Raw genomic sequence first — 21,888 nt, 5'->3', positions numbered from 1 at the left:
AATCTAACAGCAAAATGCTTACTGAGTACTTTAAAAAATACTGTGGATTTTCCTTATTTTTCCCCTTTAAGAATAGTTTTTAAAAACCCCTGAGACTAATATATAATCCTTCTTTACTGTTCAGATTTTAAGGACAAATTAAAAAAAATTTTTTTCCCAGAGTGGTAGTGCTGCAAATTAGAGAATTCTTGAAAAAACAGCAGAGAAGTCGTCCACAGCATTCTAAACCAGACGTGGCATCAGGGAAACAACCACTCAGGCACACAAGTGGCATTTTGTGATCAAATTTATTTTTTGTTTAAATTTCATTTACTTTGTTTTACTGTAATTTACACAAGAGACTGCCAAGTAAACTAGATATTTTACATTCACCACACATTCCCTCAAATCTCCACAGTTGTTAGAAAAACATTAAAATCCATGCGCTGGGCTCTCATTTCCGTGTGCGTCTAAGCTCCCAATGATGCTACAGACGCCAGCGAGAGTTAAGTTCATTAAAAGGAGAAGGCTAGACTCTTTATTTCACAAAATTAGCAATAATCTTCCTGGCATCACTTTGCAGACAATGATTATGCTTTGACAAAACCTATCCTACAACGGTGCCCAGAGAGTAAACATCAGTCTTGATCCTGAGTACACAGAGGACATGTGCAACGTGGGGTCTGCAGCTGAGGATAAAGGGTATCACAGCGCAGGAGTGATCCTAAACATCCTTGTCTAAGTCACTGTGATCACTTCAGTGGGGACACAGGTCGTGGGAAAACATGGAGCAGGGAGGGCAGGACTGTCAGCAAATCAGATTACTAATGTGATATGAGCACGTAGGGGCTTGTGTGCTGTAGGAGGGACGGGAGGTTAAAGAAGATGGTTTGTGACTTGAAGGCTTCAACAATACCACTCTATTCAAGCTCCCAGGACTGACAGGAGAAAAACTGGATTTGGACAGAGAAAGATAATAAAAATCTTACCTAGCTATTGTTCCTTTCTTTAAAAAAAAGGAAAAAAAAAAAAAGGGGCAGCAGCTTCTAACCGTCATTTTCATGATGCTTTTTCAGGATATGTTCTAATGACATCCTACTTGAGAGCACATCCCAACGGGTGGAACTGTGCTGGCCCCTGGCAGGGCCTCCTAACCATGTGCAGACAAGCCTCATGCTGCCTCTGAACCTCTTCTTATCTCAAAGGCAGCATCTCCCCCTTAAAGTATATTTCAACATGAAAAGAGCAAAATGTCATCACTATCTATATTCTACCGTGTAAGCTGTGAGGAATCTAGATCCTTTGCATAGTTTCCAAGCTGTAATTTCAGAAAGCAGTCATTTCAGAAACAAGACTCCATGGAAGTGCTGTACGTCCAATTTTTCTAAACAGCCTACAATCCTATTAATTTCTTTATCAATTTCTTTCTTTGCCTAACAGAAGCCTGAAAATTGTATAGTGTTTGTTATAAATCACAGACTGTCATTTCCATTTTTGCTAGACTTGATGTAGAAAAATACTTGAAATTCAACATACAAAAATCCAATAAAAAATGGAATTTTTTTAAAAGGATCTTTTCCTTGGGGCAAACAAGTAAAAATTGGTCTGTAACTCTACTACTTACTAATAGATATTATCCAGTTTGGCTGTATGATAATGAAAATCCAGAAGTAAATGATTATAAATACATTCAGAGTTACATTCCAAATTCCTTGGAATACCAAAAGATTTCTAATAAATTTTTCTGTGGGAGTCTGTTGATTATGGCACTAAAATTAAAATTTATAAGAGACTGATTTAAAAGAACAGAAAAGTAATAAAAGGCTACATATATATATATTGGTCCACAACTTGCCATTTATGAAACATACCAGCTAGTATTACACTGCAGTCAATTTGTCCATTAATGGTATTACTCTGATAATTATTAAAATCTGTTCCAGGTATATATATTGAAAATATTTTCTTTTGCATTCTTGCTGAAGATAGGTACAGTACTTTGGAGAAATTGTACTAATCCCTTCAGTATGTATGTACATATATACACTAGTGTGTGTATTTTGATCTGCAGCTCTACATGCGTTTTATATACAGCTACAGATAGACACACATATATACACACGTGGTTGGGACCTGTGCCTGTGGGCACATAACCACAAGCACACGTCTGGGAAACGTCAACACTGCGAGACATGGTCAGATTCTTCTTCACTCATCACTGGCTGCACTTGTTCCCCTTACTTGACCTTGATTACGTAACTGTAAGGAAAGCGAGACAGTGCAATGTGTTAAAATACAGAGAGACGCAAAAAATGTTAGACCGCAGCTTGTCACAAACATTCTCTTGGAAAAAAATCCTCAGTGTAACAAAACTTCTGGCAGACAATGCACCCCAACTACTGCATTTTTAACGTTTAATCTCTTGATTCTGGTCTTACTAAGGGCATAATATTTTGTTTCATCAGAGGGAAAATAAATTAGAATAGAAATAAATCATAGAAACTCAGAAGACCTTAGTGAAAGTAATAATAAATTTTTTAAAAAATTGTAAATGAACACTAAATTTTAAGAAAAGGGCTTTGGAGGAATCCTGGCAGAGTTCATCCATTCTTATTTGGTATTTTTCTTCAGGACTGAACATTTCGTTTCTCCGGTGTTCCATAATTAAAGAGCAGGTAGCACACATCAGGGGGCAGCCAAGAAACAGTGGGGTAAGAAGTGTGTTCTGTCTTGTCATTTGTCTCAATAAACATCATAGCTCAATATTAACAAATGACGACAGTGTACTGCCGATTTTTGTTTTTCATCCTGGTTTCAATATGTGGGGTAGATTTTGAGGCTCTTTTTTTCCCCTCTAGGAAAATCTCTTATCTAGGCATGTAAATCTGTGTGAAAGAAATAAGACCATAGAAATATTTTACACTGTAAACAAAAAACAGTGCATTTACACATATTAAAGCTAAATATAAAGACTGAACAGTCAACATGAAGGAAGACTTCCTGATATTCAAAAATTGTCAACTAAAATGAATGATTGAGATTGGCCCTTATGGCATGGGATGAAGGATCTTTGACTTTAAATGCTTTTACATATTTCCTTACTAACCACAAATGGTCCTAGTGAGAAATAGGTCGATTAACTGGCTATGGATGAAAACTCAGCTGGTTTCTAGGACAGTGCTGCATGATGAGTAAGCGTACTTGGCAGCTGGATTCTAACCCATAACACTAAGAACTAACTTAGGATTACTAAATTCAACCTCTTCCACAGATAAAATTCTTACAGAATAACTGAGGTGTTCACTGTCGATGTCTGAAATATATACCTCTTACATTCTAAAAATTAAACCATACTTAATATGTTGTCTCCACTCAGCAAGTTAACTACCCATTACCAAAAAGGTATTGGTTTTTAAACATTCTTTTTACCCAGGTCTTCACTTACACAGTTTGATATTGTCTCTGACCCTACAGGGGACTCATCTAGACATCAGCAGCCGACGTGCCTCGGACGGAACCCTTCTTACGCATCTAAACGTAAAATAAAATCATGAGCTGCTGAAATCACAGACTCTAAATTGGGTTAGTAAGCAAGGGGAGAAAAAAGATCTAGAAGAGATTGTGAAGTGACCGCTGCCTATTTACAAGCATATCCACATTAAAAATGAAGTTCCAGGGCTTCCCTGGTGGCGCAGTGATTGAGAGTCCACCTGCCGATGCAGGGGACACGGGTTCGTGCCCCAGTCCGGGAAGATCCCACATGCCGCGGAGCGGCTAGGCCCGTGCCTGCGTGTCCGGAGCCTGTGCTCCGCAACGGGAGAGGCCACAACATTGAGAGGCCTGCGTACCGCAAAAAAAAAAAAAAAAGTTCCGAGGCCCTTCTGTAGTTACCTTGATCTAAAGTAAATCTTGCAAAAGGCTTTTCTTACCACAGCACAAAAAATGTATCTATTCTCTAATCTAGGAAACAAAAGCCTGCAGTCTGATGATGTGAAATTATCAAAGATAGCCAGGGTAAATGAACTGTTCACTAATACAGTGTAAGAAAATGCCCAGATGGTCTGGTTCACCTTTTCATAGTCCCTGGACCAGACAGGAAGCCATGAGGTGTGGCCACCTCTGGCTTCTGAGACAAAGGAGTTCTTTACAGGAAGTTTATTAAAAAGAGGGAGGACAAAAGGAAGAACAAGCGAACACAGGAACAATGTATGAGAAACAATGGACACAAGGACAGGCATCAGAAAAGACAGGCATTCACAACAATGGCCTAGAGACAATTCAGTGAGAAAATTAGAAAAGAATGGACAGAAAAGGAACACATGTAATAAACACATTTCTGAAGCTCAACCCTTCCCCCCTCTCCCGATCCCTCCTGAAGGTCCAGTTGAGAACAGGCATAACGTTGCCCTAAGTACTCCTTCAGTTGCTGGGCCTAACCCCAGTATTCCTCTTCAGGATTACAGGCAGGGGCATTCCTCTCATGCCTAACCTCTTGAGATGCTACGCCTTCTCTCCAGGGCCAAAACCCATTTGAAAGAAATCCAATTCTTCAGATATTTGTGAGTTAAGAAGAGAATTATAACACATCACATTCTATCATCAGGTGTCAGGGAAACAGGACCTCAAGAAAAGGGGAAATTCCTCTGTGGTGAAGAGGACTTGAAAATGTTACGCCTCTTCAGGAGGCAGGTGTTTTCTGGGTAGGCATTTTGGCCTGTGGGCATGATGCTGCCCAGACTGAGATGCTCACTAACCAACTGTTAGGACTCAGAGCAGCAGCAATGGGCTGTGGAATAAAGCACTCCCCAGTGACCTAGAACAAAATAAATGGGCTTTAACATTAAGATGATCAGCATTTAACCCTGCAATCTGACGTGAAGTATTTTTGAAATATTTAACAAAGATACTGCCATGGATTCCCAGCCCTGAACCAATGACAGATTTCTACCAACTTCATGAGGGAATTTGTCAGTTTAAGCCATGTGGATACAATAATGATGCTTTCTAATAAACTGGGCTTCTGTGTAACACTTCTTACACCTTCTTTTCGAGTGCGATTCCCAACTCACAAGTAACAGATGTGCATGCAGAAGCAGCTGAGCCTGCAGGCCCTCTGCCACAGGTGGCAGCCACAGTCACCACCTCCTGTCAGGGCTCTCCCGTTGGCGCTGTGTTCAGGCACCTTGAGACTAAAAACTTGTGAGGGAAGTAAGCACTCCCCTGGGGGAAGACAAGGCCTCGGCCAAGTTCCGTCCGAGGGGTCCAGAGCCCAAACCAGGGAGGGCTCCATTCGTTACCCCTTCAGCCATCACCACTCTTCCTCATGCTATGGACGGGCCTTCAGCATAGAAATCAAAACCAAATGAAAACCTCCTTCCTGAGAGTTTGAATCAATAAATATAAGTCCATTTTCTGTTTCTTCTTGGTGTTGGCAAATCGTTTTTTGGAGATGCCAAGGCTGTACCATAAGCTTAGTGGGAATGAGTGTGTAATCCTGCTGCTTTCTTCTTGATGTTCAGCTGACACCGGCTGCTTGGAGGGGTCGGAGGCAGAGGTGGCAGCTATTACTGGAGCCTGGAGCACCTGGAAGGAGCAAAACCAGGCAAGGCAGGAGGAAAGGGACTAAGACTGGGTGGTGGTGAGGGGTGCTGCTCAGAGAAGGGAACCTGACTCTTGAGAAAGGGAAGACAAAAGTGGGAGAGAGGCATTGGAAGGAAGGTAGCAAGTACCCACGACTTACTCTTGTCCGTTTAAATATTTTGCCTGGGGCCAGCCTAAAAATAAGGGTGTAAGGGATGGTCTTCCATGCTTGCCATCCTATCACCTTACTCCCAAGATCTAGAACTCAGAGCCATACTATTAGTATGAGAAATTGAGGTCAGAGAGGCCTCTATTGTCTGGCCTGCAAACCAAACCCCAATTTATAATGTTGTCACTATGGGAAAACATGTTCCAAATCTCAAAAACTGAACTTAAAAACGTTTGGAACAAAATCCATTCATAAGCTGGAGGCTGCTTAAAGTTTACTTTATGTATAAGATAAGGTTAAAACATTTTATTGCCTTATAAAGAAAATATGTCCTGGTCCTCTCAGAAGGTTTGTATAAAGCTAATTAGAAGCAGATCTGCTGTAATCACCAAAAGTAAGCAATTTTAAACACAGATTCTTTACAGTGCTATGTGCCAGACAAATAGATTTCCTTCTGTGCCAAAGAACCTGATTTGTTGCCATTCTCCTGTGATTAAATGGAGTTCCTGCCTCACACACAGGCGTTCGTCAAACACTCCCGCCCGCCCACGGGGCTTCCCAAACTGGGACTGCTGGCAGGACTCTGGATGCCTGCATGGAAACCACAGCCTACCCTGGACATTCCTCGGGCTTACTTCCCCCGTGGGGCCTTACTTCCAACAGAAAAGAAGCGCAGCCCAGAGCAAAAGCAAAACCAGACGCATGCAAGAGTAAGTCGGGGAAGAAACCACTCTGGGAGAAAGGGGGTGCTCTTGAGCTGCAGGGCCGGCTCTCTGGTGCGGGAGGAGCTGGGGTGGGCTTAACTTTGAGAAACGGCATGCAGACCTCCAGCCCAAGGATCACCTGAATTTCTGCCTAAAGCTTGTAAGAAATAAGGAGACACTGCTAGTTGTGGGATGGGAGGAGGCACTTCTGCGATCAATGACAATACTACTAGCCTTATCTTATCTACAGAATAGCGAACTAGGACTTACTGTGCTAGCATTAATAACTTACTGCGATAACAAAATGACAAAGGCAACTTGGCCTGATAAAGTGAATGCCTAAAAGGACTGCGAACCAGGCACCAGCATGGACAACCAATGCATGAAAAAGAATACAAGACCACTGAACATTTTACACGTAACGAATTCTGGATCAACAAAGTTCTAATTTACTTTCACGAAAGATGCTCAACAAAAGAGAAATCAGAATAAAAGGATATTAGTGTCTAAGAAACTGGGTTTTGAGGATATAGAGATTAAGAAATGGCTTTCAATAACACTTTTCCTAATTTTAAGTCTATACTTATTAAGCACACAGTTTTAGAAAGGGGAAAGTAGAGAATTTCCCCAGAATGGGAAGTCTTACTGTTTCTAGTTCTTTCTGAGTTTCATCTTCCATTCTCCTAATATCTTCCATTGTCAGATCAATCCACTTGTCAATCCAACAAAAAAGCTGGCGATGGAAGTTTGTAAATATCCTTTTTTCTTGCTTTTAAAACAAAGAAGAAAATGATTATAAGACGGCAAAACTCTAACATAACATATTAACTTTATGTGCCCCAATTAACCCATGCAATCTACATATTCTTGGTTTGAAAAGACCACTATTTCAATTAGTGAAAATCTTAATTCCGTCCTATTAACATTTTGTAAAACAAAATAAAAAGAAAAATCTCCCTTTGAAATGTGAAACAATCCTCCTTGCAAAAGCAGAATGATTTACGAGAAACTGAAAACAAATGTGGTGGGCATTCTGATCCAACATGAACTCCTGCTAGACCCGACTTAGTTTTACTTTTTTCTAATGTCAGTGACTAAAGGTCAACTTGATTTCTTCTGCTATAAAATCATACACTGTCATTCTTAACTTCTCTGCAATTCAAAGAAATATTGTGATGTACAATACAACATGTACTTAAAGAAGAGAGTTCTGGGTTCTTTAGAATAAAATGTTTTATTAAATTAAGAATTCTTATATACTCTCCATTAATTTTTCTGCTCTATTGTTACTAGGTACATACACACACACACACACACACACACACACACACATATATATTTAGTGGCTTTAACATATATAATTAGTGGCTTTAATTGCTGGATTATTTAAGTTTTACTACACTTTCCCAAGAAGCGAGAAAAGTGCAATAAACAGTGAATACTTTAGTACGTTTGGACAATCGACTTAAATTTTTTTTTCCATGAACAGGATGGACTTTATCAATTACATGTGTACCTTCTATTTATCAGAACTGGATTGTTAATCTATTATTGTGATCCAGGAGGAAGAAAAGAAGCCAGTATTTACAGAGTGCCTACTGTGGCCAACAGCAAGCAGGCCCAAGAATAATGAAAGTTTCCAGCACTTTAAGATCCTTTTTTTTTTTAAACATCTTTATTGGAGTATAATTGCTTTACAATGTTGTGTTAGTTTCTGCTGTATAACAAAGTGAATCAGCTATATGTGTAACATCCTTTTTAAAAAAAAATGTTAGAGCAGTTACAGTTTAAAAGTAGAAAAGTTACAGTGAAACTCAGATGCAACTAGTTGTGGGAAGTTCAGAGATATAACAGGGGCCTCTATATAATGATAATGGAATGAACTATTCACCCTATAGGAAAATTAAATACCAAAGAAACTTTCCATGTTCCTCACACGTTTACAACCATGTGTTTCTATGCAACTGCAATTCTCCCCTCTTTCTACATCAAAATACTTGTGTTACTTTCAGTTGAATAAAGAAGACATAAAAAAGAGGTAATTAGAATCTGGATCCTCAGATTATGTCACCCTAGGTTCAGCGTAACTATTCTCAGTGAGGATCTCTGAAGAAGACATCCCACCAGAAGGTGGAAAGTGCACAGTGCACAGAAAGTGTGTGTCAGGAGAGACCTGTGTGCAGGGGCTATCAGCCGAGCTGGGACAGAGGAGCCTCAACATCAAGGCATGGCCTCTCCCTCCAGCCAGTGCCAGGACCCCGGGTACCCTTGGAGACATGCTGGACGTGGAAAGGGCGCTCTACAGAAGAGCTGGGCAAACCATCAGAAAAGCACTTTGCACCAAAAACCGCTATGCTTTTCTCCAAAGAAAGCTCCTTAAAACCTCTGCTGGCATCTGTTTTTGCTGTTTGTAGGCAGAAAAAGGAGGGCAGAGAGGAATTACACAGAGGGGCAATAATTTCATCTAAACGAGAAGGAAAAAGTGGCAAAAGAGAAAATATACCATTAATAGCTACTTCAACTCTTAACCTAAATTTAAGTCACCATCCTCTGAACAGACTTTACCTTCTGAATGAAGTTTTCTACTTTGCTTTGCAGTCCCCACCACTTGAATTTGATGGTCACCAGCTTATAGGCACACATCTGAGGACAGTCAGGGTTGCTTGCCAGCTCCTTCTGCATGAGGAAAATTGAAAATGGGCAATCGTGACTTAAAACTGACTGTTGTGTAACAACATCACAGACGTACATGAAGAAAATTACAATCTCATATGTGTTTAATTCAGGTATTTGGAAATTTGAAATCATTTTAGCAAAAGCAGCAGTATTCCCCTGCTGCAAACCCTCCTTCCACAGACCAAGTTACTTCCTGGCTCTACAATTTAATAGGCACAGTGCTCCGCCTCAAATTACACTTTTCATATTTCAGATTAAACACCAAATTCAATTCACATCATATCAATAGTGAGCCTTTAATACGTAAAGGTTCTCATAACACCATTATTGCACTCCCACCGTGGATGTGGTGAGGTCTCATCCATTTTATTGAGCCTCAATAAAAAAACCATGAGGAAGATTAGTCGTCTTCTTGTCTTCAAACACTGGCAAGTGGAGGGGCACTGTTTTTTGTGTTTTTTTAAAAATTTATTTATTTTTATTTTTGGCTGTGTTGGGTCATCATTGCTGCGGGCCTTCTCTAGTTGTAGTGAGCAGGGGCTACTCTTCATTGCGGTGCACAGGCTTCTCATTGCGGTGGCTTCTCTTGTTGCAGAGCACGGGCTCTAGGTGCGTGGGCTTCAGTAGTTGTGGCTCGCGGGGTCTAGAGCGCAGGCGCGCAGGCTCAGTAGTTGTGGTGCACAGGCTTAGTTGCTCCGCAGCATGTGGGATCTTCCCGGACCAGGGCTCGAACCCGTGTCCCCTGCATTGGCAGGCAGATTCTTAACCACTGCACCACCAGGGAAGTCTGGGGCACTGTTTATTAACTGAGGTATTTTTCAACCGAAAGCGGGGACATTTAAAGGGATGTAGCAGCAAAAGTGATCTATAATTATCAAGTATTTGAAGGCAAATCCCATACATCCGGACTTTAACTTCCATAAATCATTACAACTCATAGTTTAAATGTAGTAGGGAATCAAATCAAGAGTTAGGGTAAAAAAGGAAAAATATTAAAAAAAAAGAGCAAGGGAGAGAGAGGGGGGACTATGTGGACAGAAAAAAACAAAATAAAATGTTCGCAATTTACTTTCATAAGAAAACATGAAAAAGCAATTAGAATTTGGATCCTTAAAACATGTCACCCTAGGCCCAGAGTATAAAAACTTACTCTGGATTTTTAGGTTCAGCATAAATAAATAAATAAGTAAATAAACAGGTAGAGAGAAGGAGAGAGAGGAGGCAGAAAAGGGAGACGAGGAGGGAAAAAACAAATACGGCAAAGTGCTAACAACTGTCCAGTCTAGATGGAGGTGTTTACTGTTGTATTCTTTCGGTTTTTATGGCTGCTTCTGAAAATTTTCATTATAAAAACTGGGTGGGGGGGGGATTGCAAGCTATAGTATTGCTGATGATTTCTGTGAAACTTAGTGCAGGCTACTGTCCTAGTAAGCACAATATACTAGCATGTTTACTTGGGGGAGAGGGGTGAGTGGTGGGGGAGGGGTGAACCAGGAACTCACCACACACATCAGTGTCTTCACCATGGACCCAATTAGCACCACTGTTCTCCCAAGGTGGTATATGTGGGAGACCGATCCGCTCCCGAGCTGACCAAGGAGAGAGCCTGGGACGGGCCCAGAGCAAAGGCAGCCACCAACCTGCCTCTGGAGCTCCCAGTCTAGCATGGAAGGCAGGTATGGTTCAAAGAATCCCAGGTGGCAGAGGCGGACTGCAGGTATGGTCTAGGGGAAGGGCCATCCAGTAAACTCTCAGCCCCAGTTCTGGTGTAATTCCAAGAAGAAAGCTATGTCTCAGGACTGTTATAAAGACTAAATAAGGCAGAGTATGCTCTGTGCTTAGTTGGTGGGACTCGGAGCTTAAAACAGATTAGTTCTCCCTCCCTTATTCTTTCACAGAGTTGTACCTACCACTTTGAATTTGCAAAACAATTTTAAAATAAAGTTTCTCAAAAGAGTAGAAAGTTATGGGGACCCTTTTTATAAAAACTAAATTAGAGTGAAAAGATTAAGCAGCCTTTTACAAGCGTTCGTCCCTTTTTCACCACTGTTCTTAGCTTCACACAGCACTCAAATTGCAGAGCTGGCGTCAGTCACACTGTGTGCCACTATCACTTCTCGTCAGCTTGCACTCATACACACCCCCCACTTTCAGTAAGTTCGTTGTGTGTGAACAAATATTACTTCCATTCAGCCACACGTACATAAAATTTTAAAATGATGAACTTCTAGGTCTTATTCTAAAACCTCAAGATTATTCTTCATTTACACAATCATAGCAACCAGACCACATTTCCCCCCGAAACTCTCAATAATGTTCCAGTGTCAAGTGAATTCTATGATACAATATATGAAAAGATTCTATTTTGGTATTATTAATAGGACTCAAAGCCTGTAGAGTCCTGCATGACTGATCAACTTTTCTCAGAAAATGTCTTCTGTAATAACATTTCATCTTCTGAATAATGACCTGGTACATGGATTAAATCAATGAGGCAACATCACAAGCATTTAAATACAAACATTACATACAGCAGACAGTCCTTCTGTAGGTGAGTTCTATGTCAACAGAAGGACTTGGCTAGCTCAGCTCTAGTTTTCCAGTTTCCTTCCCATTAAACAGAGTACCAATGTGAAAATTCAGCATGGATGTGTACGTGTGCACATGTGTGCACACACACATACCCATACTTTATGAACAAGTTTAATTCAGCAAGTATTAAGTGGGCACCATTTACAATCCCATTTGTGCTAGGTGGTATTAGAGGACACACATGTGGCTGGTAGAGAGGAGAGTGACTATGTATAAAAATAATGATGAAACCACTATCCTTGTACAAACAATCCCTATCAGAAGGGACACACCTCTGTTGTGGATACTGTGGCCCCAGACTAAAATCACATATTTGTAACTCCCCATCCCGTCCCTGACCTGCAGACCCAGCACTTAAGCTGGGCTCTGGTGTCTCTAAGAGCAGTCCACAGCCTTCCCCAGGATGTAGCGAGCTTCTCAGTACCCAGCCTTGTTGAAATAATGACAAGGTTGGCCTTTTACAGATCATTTTTTCAATAAGCAGTGAGCCAGAGTGGAGGTACTCTCTAATCCAATAAGTGTCACTGACATGAAAATTTCACATGAAATACAATTTGGGTGTATGTAGAATAAGGCACTTAAAACTGTGAGGTACACCTGCCAAACGGTAGTGCTAGACTCGGAGTAAGGGGACTTGGGTTGCAGTTCCCATTATGCAAAGTAACTTCCCATGTAACGTGGGCAGGATCCTTTACCTCCCCAGGCCTTAACTTCTCTGTCAGTAAAAGCAAAGGCTGGGCTCCACTAGAGCTTTTCATCTTCCACTGACGTGCCACTAAAAGCAGGGGTGAAGGAGTTGAGTGTGAGGGTTGGGGTTGGCCCAGGGCTGCAGTGGGTAAGCTCATGTCCCTGACATTCAATGGCTTGTCTTACAACTTCCTATAATTTTGCATTTTATTCTGTAATATGCTTAGGCTTAACAAAATATCCTCCTGCCCACCTACTCAGGCTGAAATTTCCTCTTGACTGAGAACCTCTGATGCACTACTGATTAGTCCTAAGATACCTTCCAGATGGAACATTCCAAGGTCCTATTAATTACGGGCTACTGAGAGCTTCGTTCTCAAACTCCAAATCATTGGACACCTTGTGCTAAATGAAAACCCTGGGTGTTTCTAAAACACCAACTCTTCAGAATTTCCCCACCATTTTATAAAAACAGCAGGATGAAGCATGGCTCTAATTAAAGAGTAAGCTAAATTTAATACACACATGCCTATACCAAACTGGGGCTCCAAGAACAAAGCACACACGCGTGACTTCAATAATTACCCAAGTTTGTTTCTCACATTCTTTCTAGTGACTTTGGCAAGCTGCTCAAACTAATTAAAGTACTACTGGTAATTTACAAAGTAACACTGGTCTATAGCATTTAGTTTAAAAACTGTAAATGATGGGACAACAAGAACCAGCTCTCTGAGCTATCTTCCATGGATCTAAAATGTACATTCAGTCTCAATTTGATTTTTCTTTTCCATCCAATTTACAATTATTAAAAAAAAAACTGCAGCGAAGAATATGTAAACCAATTAAAAAAATAAACCAGTGAACAAACAGCCTGCTGCCTTTATTTCTTGGCCTAATTCTCCACAGTATCAATACTCTAGTGTGAGGTACAGAAGGTGACTTACAGAAACACAATCTCAAAGATCCCCGGGAGAAAGATGAGAACATAGAAGCTATATATTTTCATCAGCTATCATTATTAATATGTATGTGATATTTAAGGTCTCACCCCAATTCTAAAAATGACTTATGCAATTCACTTCTTAATCTGTGCTGTGGTCTTAAAACTAGTGATTAAATTAAGAAAATAGCTTTAAAAGTCTCTTTTGGGACTTCCCTGGTGGTGCAGTGGTTGAGAGTCAGCCTGCCAAAGCAGGAGACACCAGTTCCATCCCTGGTCCAGGAGGATCCCACATGCCGCAGAGCAACTGAGCCCATGCGCCACAACTACTAGGCCTGCGCTCTAGGGCCCACGAGCCACAACTACTGAGCCCGTGCGCCTAGAGCCCATGCTCCGCAACAGGAAAAGCCATTGCATTGAGAAGCCCATGCACCGCAACAAAGCCCCCACTCGCCACAACTGGAGAAAGCCCGGGCACATCAACGAAGACCCGACACAGCCATAAATAAATAAATAAACAGACAAACAAATAAATAGAAGTCTCTTTAATGATGACACAGAAAATAGTAAACTTGACTACATGTGGTAAATAAAAGGTAAAAGAATCCTTTTGGCATAATCTTTCTGGGGTGGGGTCTGACACTACGTAGTTAAAAAGTTTTAAAGCTGCTCGTATCCTATATATACCATATACCCTTTAACTTGATAATTCCACTTTCAGAAATGCATCCCAATTCATCAGGTAAGAAAATAACACTAGATTTTTTCAGAACAGCGAAACCTTGGACTTACTAAACACCCACTGAAAGAGAGTTGGTGAAATACCTCATAGTTCTTCCAAGCAATCGGCTACTATGCATACAGCCATTAAAAACCATCTTTTCAAAGAATGTGAAGAAAAAAAAATCATAATACCAATATAAATAGGTATCTATGTATAATATAAACATCTACAGCAAAATAAACTATGTGAATTAAGAAATATAACAAATAGCGGTAATTAAATGCTGAGACTACAACTGACTTTTATTTTCAAAACTTCATAAATATGTATTTTATAATCAGAAAAAAAAAATTAACACGCTTGAAAAACAGACTCTAAAAAAGTTTTTGCCTTCAGCTGAGTATTTTAGGACAAAGATTTACTTCGCCCTAAATTATCTGGGTACTATTTTAAATCTTCATTCATCTTTGACTATAAACAATCTAAATATTTTCCTGCTTCTTTTCTTTTTGATGTTTCATAAATCAAAGCTAAATAAAATCAAGCTAAAAGCTGAATTAAGATCTTTAATACGTAACTTCAGTTCAGCCCACATTTAATTTTTCCTCATCTTAAACTTCTAAAGCAAAAACAAGGTATACATGTAAAGTATTATCAGCTTCAGAGTTATCAGAAGTATTCTTGTGAAAAAATGTGTAACCTTTAAAAAAATGTGAAAAATCTCAATGGGACAAGTATTTGCGACCCCACATTCAGAGCAGTGTTTTAGAATCCAGAGAACCCAAAGGAGTTTCAGCCTTCGGGGAGCTTGCTGCTGGCGCAAAGCAAAGTTTCCTCTTTGGCCTTAAACAATACAAATGTTTTCTGATTCTTTCCTCCTCCATCATTTGAAAAAATAACTCCAAAGCAAATAAAGGCAAAATCTGAATTCAGATCATTCACACCTAATTCCAATCCAGCCCAAACCTAACACTTCCTAACCTAATGTAGCAGTAAATAAAATTATTCTGCTAATGAAAATACAAGTTTTATACAGATTATAGCATGAAAATTTAAAAAAACGATCGAAAATAAAAGGTAAAGAATGGTTGGTCACCAAAAGATAAGAATCAGAAGTTCTATAAAAAATAAAGTCATGGGCTAACATAAGAACCCAAAATGATCACCCATCTCTACACGATTTTAAATTTCATCTGTAATACTAGCTCGCTGTGAAATGTTTCCAAAATTGTATTTAAATAGTTTGTGTATTCACTGAATTCCTTACATTTCACTTTTCTAACTATAAATGAAACCCCTAAGCTCAAATCATGTTTTTAATTTAACGACACATATTAGGTTACTCTGAGGTATGTGGATGAGGCCTAAGGGAGAGTAATGTATACTGAAGCCACACAACGTAACTAAACAAAACGCAGGGTGTTTAATTGGAACGGTGAGCAATCAGCCCATGCTCTCCACAAGAACTACTTCCTCCTATCTGTGACAAATAAATACACACAAATGCAAAAGAGGGGGGAAAAAACCACCCAAAGGCATTCTGCAAACTCATTTCCTAAAAATGTAGTCCTCTCACAGCTTCATCCTACATGTCAACTGCACATACACTTTTTCCTATTTAAAATGTGTTGGGATAAAGACAGAATAGGTATAAGTTACATCTAACCAGCGTTAATATTTTGCAAGGACACAGCAGTTTTTATAAGGCTCATGCTCCCTTCATATTTCAATTTTTCAATTTTAGGCAATCTGAACGCTCAATTTCAGCTGCTGATTTCGTAATGTTAAGTTTCCAACCCAGAGTTCACTAAGAAAGTTAAAAATAAATGTACTGCTGTGGCTGTTGCCAGCGCCCCCATCAGTAAATATCAACACACGATTACAGAATGTATGTGGAGTATGCGTACCGAAATTTCAAGCAAAGCCTGATGCTACAATTCCCTCAATTTGGTTTAGATTTTGGTAGCCATTTGGACAGACCAACACTGGACATTATATTCTCTGTAAGTACATGGCAAGTCCAACACTGATTTTTATTTGGTTTAAGATAGTTAACTTGAATTCAGCAAATACTTACTAAGTATCTGTAAGTATCTACTATGAGCAAACCCCGTGCTCAGCACTGCACATACCAAGTGAGCCAGACACAGAGCCTACGGTTGAGAGTTCAGAGAGTGATGGGGGGACGAGGAGGTGGGGGAAGGAAGGGAGTATGAACCCGTGAACCGCCACCCTGACGCAGGACACACCAAGTTCCATGAGCAGGTCATCAACAAAGGACTCGGAAGGGTTCAGGGCAGGAGATTCCTAACTGGTTGGGCAAGTGCTAACTGTTAAATGGAAGAAGTAAACGTGGGATAAAGTTCAAAAGATTAAACTAATCGTAGGTTAAACTAATTTCACAGAAATAGACAGTAAAGCTTACTGCCTGTGAGAGAATGACCAGTCACATTTTCCATGCCTCCAAACTTAGTATTTTTGTAGCTCGCACCCATTTTACTAATCAGAACTTTACTGAGCATGTGCTTCATGCTTGTGTCCAATTACTCCAGGAGTGACACCAAATACAACTGAAATCACAAATTCACGCTTCAAGTGAAACTCATGAAAACTTTATGGCCCTGACTGTCAGGAAGACACTCCGCAAGAGGCCCATCCTGTCAAATCACTCCTTGAACCTGAGTGAGACATCCCATCCGTCCACGCCTAGTCCTTCGGCTCTGCCTGAGAACAGAGGCATTCGGTACCCGAGATAAAGCTAGAACTAATCATGTACCGCTCCTGGGGCACTTAGCTTCTGGAAGACACAGAACGGCTTTTTTGGTGTCCTCTTAGGAGTTGCATAATTGATACACACTAAGGGCAAAATGCCTATTTTTTATACTGAATTAAAAACCTAGTTGCCAAACCAAGTACTCAAAAACAATGAGCCATGTTCTAAGGTCTGCTTTAGTATACATAAGCCACAGTGTGGTCAACTAGAAACTAATTATTAAGCCTCTTTATACCACCCACTATGGGGTTTCAAACGTGAGATTACAGGGAGGGAGCACGTTTAAAATGCCTTCACATCCCTCCTGGACTCAGAGCCAGGTCTAGATGAAGACACAGGAGAGCGCCCTCAGCCCTCCTCCTCCTCGGGCGGCTCAGCAAGAGACAGTGCTCGTTAGCCTCTAGAGGACAAGGATGGATGATCTGGGCTGCCTTCCTGCCGGTCTCTACCTCAGAGAGATTTCCACTGAGGGGTTTCAAATTCTCCCTCATCCCCTACTTCCATTCTTCCCATCCCCAGCCAACAGAACCTTGTGGTATCTCTACTTTAGGCCACAGACAACCAAAACTGCCTTCTTTTCACAGGTGTGGGGGGAGAAGAGAAAGGAGTCTTGGCAGCACAGCAGGAAACAAATCAGCATCCCCATAACCCAGAGATGGCTGCCCTCCACCGGCTTGGAGAATCCAGAACGGCCTCCGCCATAAGTCCAAAAGGAATCTAAAGCGTGACCGCGCAGGTGAACTGTACAACAAACTGCTCTGCAAGGCCAAGCTCCAACTGCCAGAGCTTTTACATAAAATTGAATTAACTGACATAGAAGACAAACTGCACGTGTCTTTATGATTAGAAAGAGAATATTTATATAAAGATATATAAAAAGATAATACAAAAGCCACCACAATTTCTGCATCAACTTCGTTACTCGACCTGATCCCCTAATACCCCAATGTTCAGACACATGTCAAGCACTGTAAGGGCTCTGCAGATGCTTCGGCAAAGCCTCTTACAAAGACCTTTATAGGCCCAATTATTAACTATCATATGTATATAGACATAGAGGCTGAAGTCTTCATGAGGCATCTGGATTAAATGAAGAAAAAAATGAGACCTTGCCATAATCTTCAAAAGTGTTGTTTCAGTTGGTTAAAATGACAACTCCTCACCTCATCAGAGAAGGCAAACTGGAGAGCTAAAGGAATCCACATGCAAATGGGTAAACCATTGGTACCGGTAGTCATACCAACATCACAACCCCTGAAACATAAAATGAACCAAAACATGGACACGTGCGCACGCACACACACACACACACACACGTGCATGTGTGGTGCTACACAGAAGACGTTTACATCCATGAGAAATGCACAATTTTGCCTTGAAGCAAAAATCTTTACAGGTCATAAATCACTCTCCTATTACTATGCAGAGTAACTTAATCAAGTGTTGAACCCTAAATAACAAAATGTAATTCACATGCTCAGATTTTAAAAATTCTTTTTTTAGAGGGAAAATGAATACGTATACAACTAAGGTCTGCACCTCTGGGTTTGTAGTTTTAAAAAAATAATGTATCATACCATGAACTAAAAAAAAGTCTGTACTCCTAACACATACAGGTAATACGAAAATCTATTCCCTGGCAATCCCGTGATTCCCTGCTAGCAAAGGCTCTCTAAACTGTGTGGCCTCTGCTTTATGGCTGACCCGAGTCAAGCACTCATGAAGCACTCATAACCACGAGGGGTAAGGACAGGTGAACCAGGACGTGTTCGGCAATCCCCAGACACCAGAACCAAGGGAACCCTGGACACTAGACAAAGAAAAGGAATAACTGTGTCGTAAATAGGGTAGCATATCCACTGACCGCATTAACCCCAGGAGATGATAGAGGATTTTTATTTCCAAAGACAAAAGCATGACAACAATGATAAAAGCTACCATTTATTGTGCACTTCCTCTCTGCTGGGATTATAACATTCATTATTTAGTCCTCACACAAACCTTCCGAGGCAGTTACTAATATCATTCCCATTTTAGAGGTGTGGAAACCGAGGTTCAGAGTTAGGGTTAAGTTATTTAAGTCACAACTTGTGATAGATTCACGATGGGTTTTTAATGGATCTCCCTTAGTGCCACTGTCACCTAACAGATTCCCTGACCACTGGAAACGTATGACAGGTATTAAGAGAAGAATCAAATTCTGGAAAATACCATGAATAAGAGAGCCACACAACTGCCATGATGCAGGAGGGCAAAACGGTGCAGACTGGTGAGCCGGGATCTCTGGATTAAGAGCCAGAATCTGCTATGTCTCCATGCCTTACACATCTCTGTGACTAGCACTGAATCAGGTGCTACAGAAATGGCAGACGCTTCTCCTGTAACTATTATCCATATTTCTCTGGCCAAGTTTCTAATCTATAAAGTGAAGCAGCTGTATTTACCCCACAGGAAGGTTGTGAAGATTGAATACAACCTTGTCTAATGCCTGGCACCAAAAAAAAGCTTCTTTTCCCTCATCCAGTCTGGTGCAGACAAGCATTAAATATTGCAATGATTCAGAAGGAAAATATCACTGTGGGATAAGTAAGGGAAAGTTTCAAAGCGATCACGGGGTGTGCACTTAGCTGTGACTACCCTTTGGAATGTGTGCTGGTAAGGTGAGTCTCCGCTGAGGGGTATGGAGGGCCTCTGGAGCGGCAGAGGAACCACCAGGCAGCACTTGGACTGGAGCATTCTTCTATACGATCCTGGGTGAGTGGGACCAGAACAGGGTTTCTTCTTCCTTTTTGCCTTAAGTACCATGTATTTCTTCCCTATTCTCATATTTCAGAAGTATAGAAACCTTCAACTATTATCCTTCCCTGGTGCTCCCTTTGGTGCCAGGCAAATAGGGCCTGCTGAACAGCTGCAGGAGATGCTGACAAGAGCAAGTCAGTCCACAGGTTCCTGTTTTTCTGTATGTTGTATCATCAGCTAGTCAATCCTTCTTACTCTTTAGTTTCTATCTCAGCAGTAAGTGATGCTTTTAAGGCCAGTGTTAAATCTCAGAGAAAGACTTCTCCTCTGACTTACTCTTGACTCCCTGAGTTATTTCTGAGATCACAGTAACTCACTGAAATTCAGTTAAACAGTAACCCAACTTATGAGAGTAGCTGCACCTACCATCTTTTGGCTCAAGTCAACAACTGACAGGCAAATAGGTAGAATGGTATCACTACCAGCCAGCGCTCCCCCTGAGAAATAAGCTATTGTTTAACCCCCTCACCACACACACACACACACACACACACACACACACACACACACACACACACACACACACAAAATGGGGGCAATAATTTGCTATACTGCAACCTGAAAAAATGCAAAATTTCACAATTTCTAAAAACGAAACCTATTCTAGAATTTTAAGTAACCATTAATGGATAATAAAAGACAAAGCAATGTTAGTTAAAAAGGTAAAAATCATAAATAAAAAAGCAGTAAAACTCATATTCCAAGTTCCTAAAGGTTGGAAATCAGGTAAAAGTCATAGTGTCAAACTACCCTTGCTGCCTGTTATAAAACTGGTTAGGAGGTCCTACAGGAAAGATGTGCACCCAGACACAATAGCCCACCACATAATATAGCATCACCTTTCCAAGTTTATACCTGAAAAATTGACAATTTGAAAAAAATTCAACATTTAATCCACCTCCAAGTTTCAATTTCATGGCCCTCTATTCCCTGAAAACTATCATCAGCTAAAGAGCTGGTACTTATTGGGGCCAGAAGACCTTTGAGAAGATACGGCAACCTTAGAAGCAGACACCTGTCTGCTCTAGCACAGCACTCTCTTTTAAGGCCCGTGTTAAATCTCAGAGAAAGGCTTCTCCTCTGACTCAGGGTGAGTTCTAAAGTTCACAGTGAGAAATCTTGAAAAGGGGTGGGGAATTTTTTTTTTTAAATCCATGAGAGTAAATTTAGAACATGCATACTGAACTTGTTCCTTAATTTTTTTTTTTAAGTGACATATATCACTTTCTGGGTATTAAAAGTCTCTAGTCATGGCCATTGAACTGAGAGAATCTTGAACCAAACTCTATCCAGAGAACAAATGTGAAAATAATTATGAATCATTTCTTATAGAAGAAAGTCAGACTCATTCTTCATTTTAATTGATGTGCAAGACTGTCCAAAATAGTCCAACACCCATGGAGAACCACTCACTGGGTTCTTCTTGTGGGGCTGTTACAGTAATCCCCTATCTGCAAGCAACGACTAACAGTATTTAGTTGTCGCTTGCAGATAGGGGACTACTGGAACAGTAATCCTAGACATCATTTATCGATGACCTGTGACTGGCTTCAGCATAAACAGATTGGTTACCAAGTAAAACGCTGTTGGCGGAAAATCTGCTCTGGGCATGTTTAGGTTTTTATGCTCCTCTTCTCCTGTCAAATTAGCTGTAATAACTTGCCATCAACACATTAAGCCTTCTCTAAGGGGCTGTCATTTAGTTTAGCGGATGTCTTTAAAATCCATTATATTTCTATAGCAATTTAAATTATTACCCTAACATTGCTTTTCTTACTTCCATGAATAAAGTAAGGATGTGCTTTTTATTAGAAAACAACTACTTGCCATCAAAATTGTTCTCTGGTGCCCTGCTTTCCGAAATGTAACTATTAAAAGGCCAGGAACATGAGACCGGGGAAGGGGAACTTACTCAGTTTTTACCAAGACTAAATTTAAACTATCAACCTTCACTTAACATGGATTTTTGTACTGCTTCAAGTCTCAAAAGAGAACATTACAATCCCCAAAGACTAAATCACTTGTCTCTTTTAAGAGTTATCAGAATAGCATTATGCTGAAAGTGACAGCCTGGCTCTGTTCTGTTTGTTAATGCAGCACAGACTTGCTGGCCAACTGCAACTGGCTGTGAGTCCTTATCACAAATAAAACTATTTTTGTGCCATTTCTGTTTTTCACTTAAACGTCACCAGCTCTTCCAGACTCAGGACCTGTCAAGTGTTCTGTTGCCAAGACTCTGCCTGTCAGAAAGGTCAGCATCCAGTA

General features: G+C 40.5%; 1 protein-coding gene and 1 long non-coding RNA gene across 3 annotated transcripts in view; both read right to left on the bottom strand.

The window, feature by feature from the left end:
* Positions 1-271: 271 nt before the first annotated feature.
* The window catches only part of PITPNB (phosphatidylinositol transfer protein beta), a 62,008-nt gene continuing 40,391 nt past the window's right edge, over positions 272-21,888 (bottom strand). The window contains exons 9-12 of one of the 2 annotated variants that reach the window (XM_004283774.4): positions 8,998-9,108; positions 7,079-7,201; positions 3,425-3,510; positions 272-2,238 (exon numbers count right to left, since the gene is read on the bottom strand). In XM_004283774.4, the coding sequence (XP_004283822.1) occupies positions 3,463-3,510; positions 7,079-7,201; positions 8,998-9,108 (282 nt within the window). In that variant the 3' untranslated portion in view covers positions 272-2,238; positions 3,425-3,462. The remainder of the gene's footprint in view (positions 2,239-3,424; positions 3,511-7,078; positions 7,202-8,997; positions 9,109-21,888) is intronic. The other variant, XM_004283773.3, reaches the window with a different exon arrangement.
* LOC125961219 (uncharacterized) lies at positions 13,858-21,883 on the bottom strand. The gene is made up of 2 exons (XR_007471636.1): positions 20,124-21,883; positions 13,858-20,087 (listed from the first exon to the last, which is right to left on the bottom strand). It is a non-coding gene; the product is annotated as an uncharacterized LOC125961219 (long non-coding RNA).

Source organism: Orcinus orca, chromosome 15 (assembly GCF_937001465.1).
Source record: "Orcinus orca chromosome 15, mOrcOrc1.1, whole genome shotgun sequence".
Classification (NCBI taxonomy): Eukaryota; Metazoa; Chordata; class Mammalia; order Artiodactyla; family Delphinidae; genus Orcinus; species Orcinus orca.
This window is presented reverse-complemented; position numbering and strand designations above follow the sequence as displayed.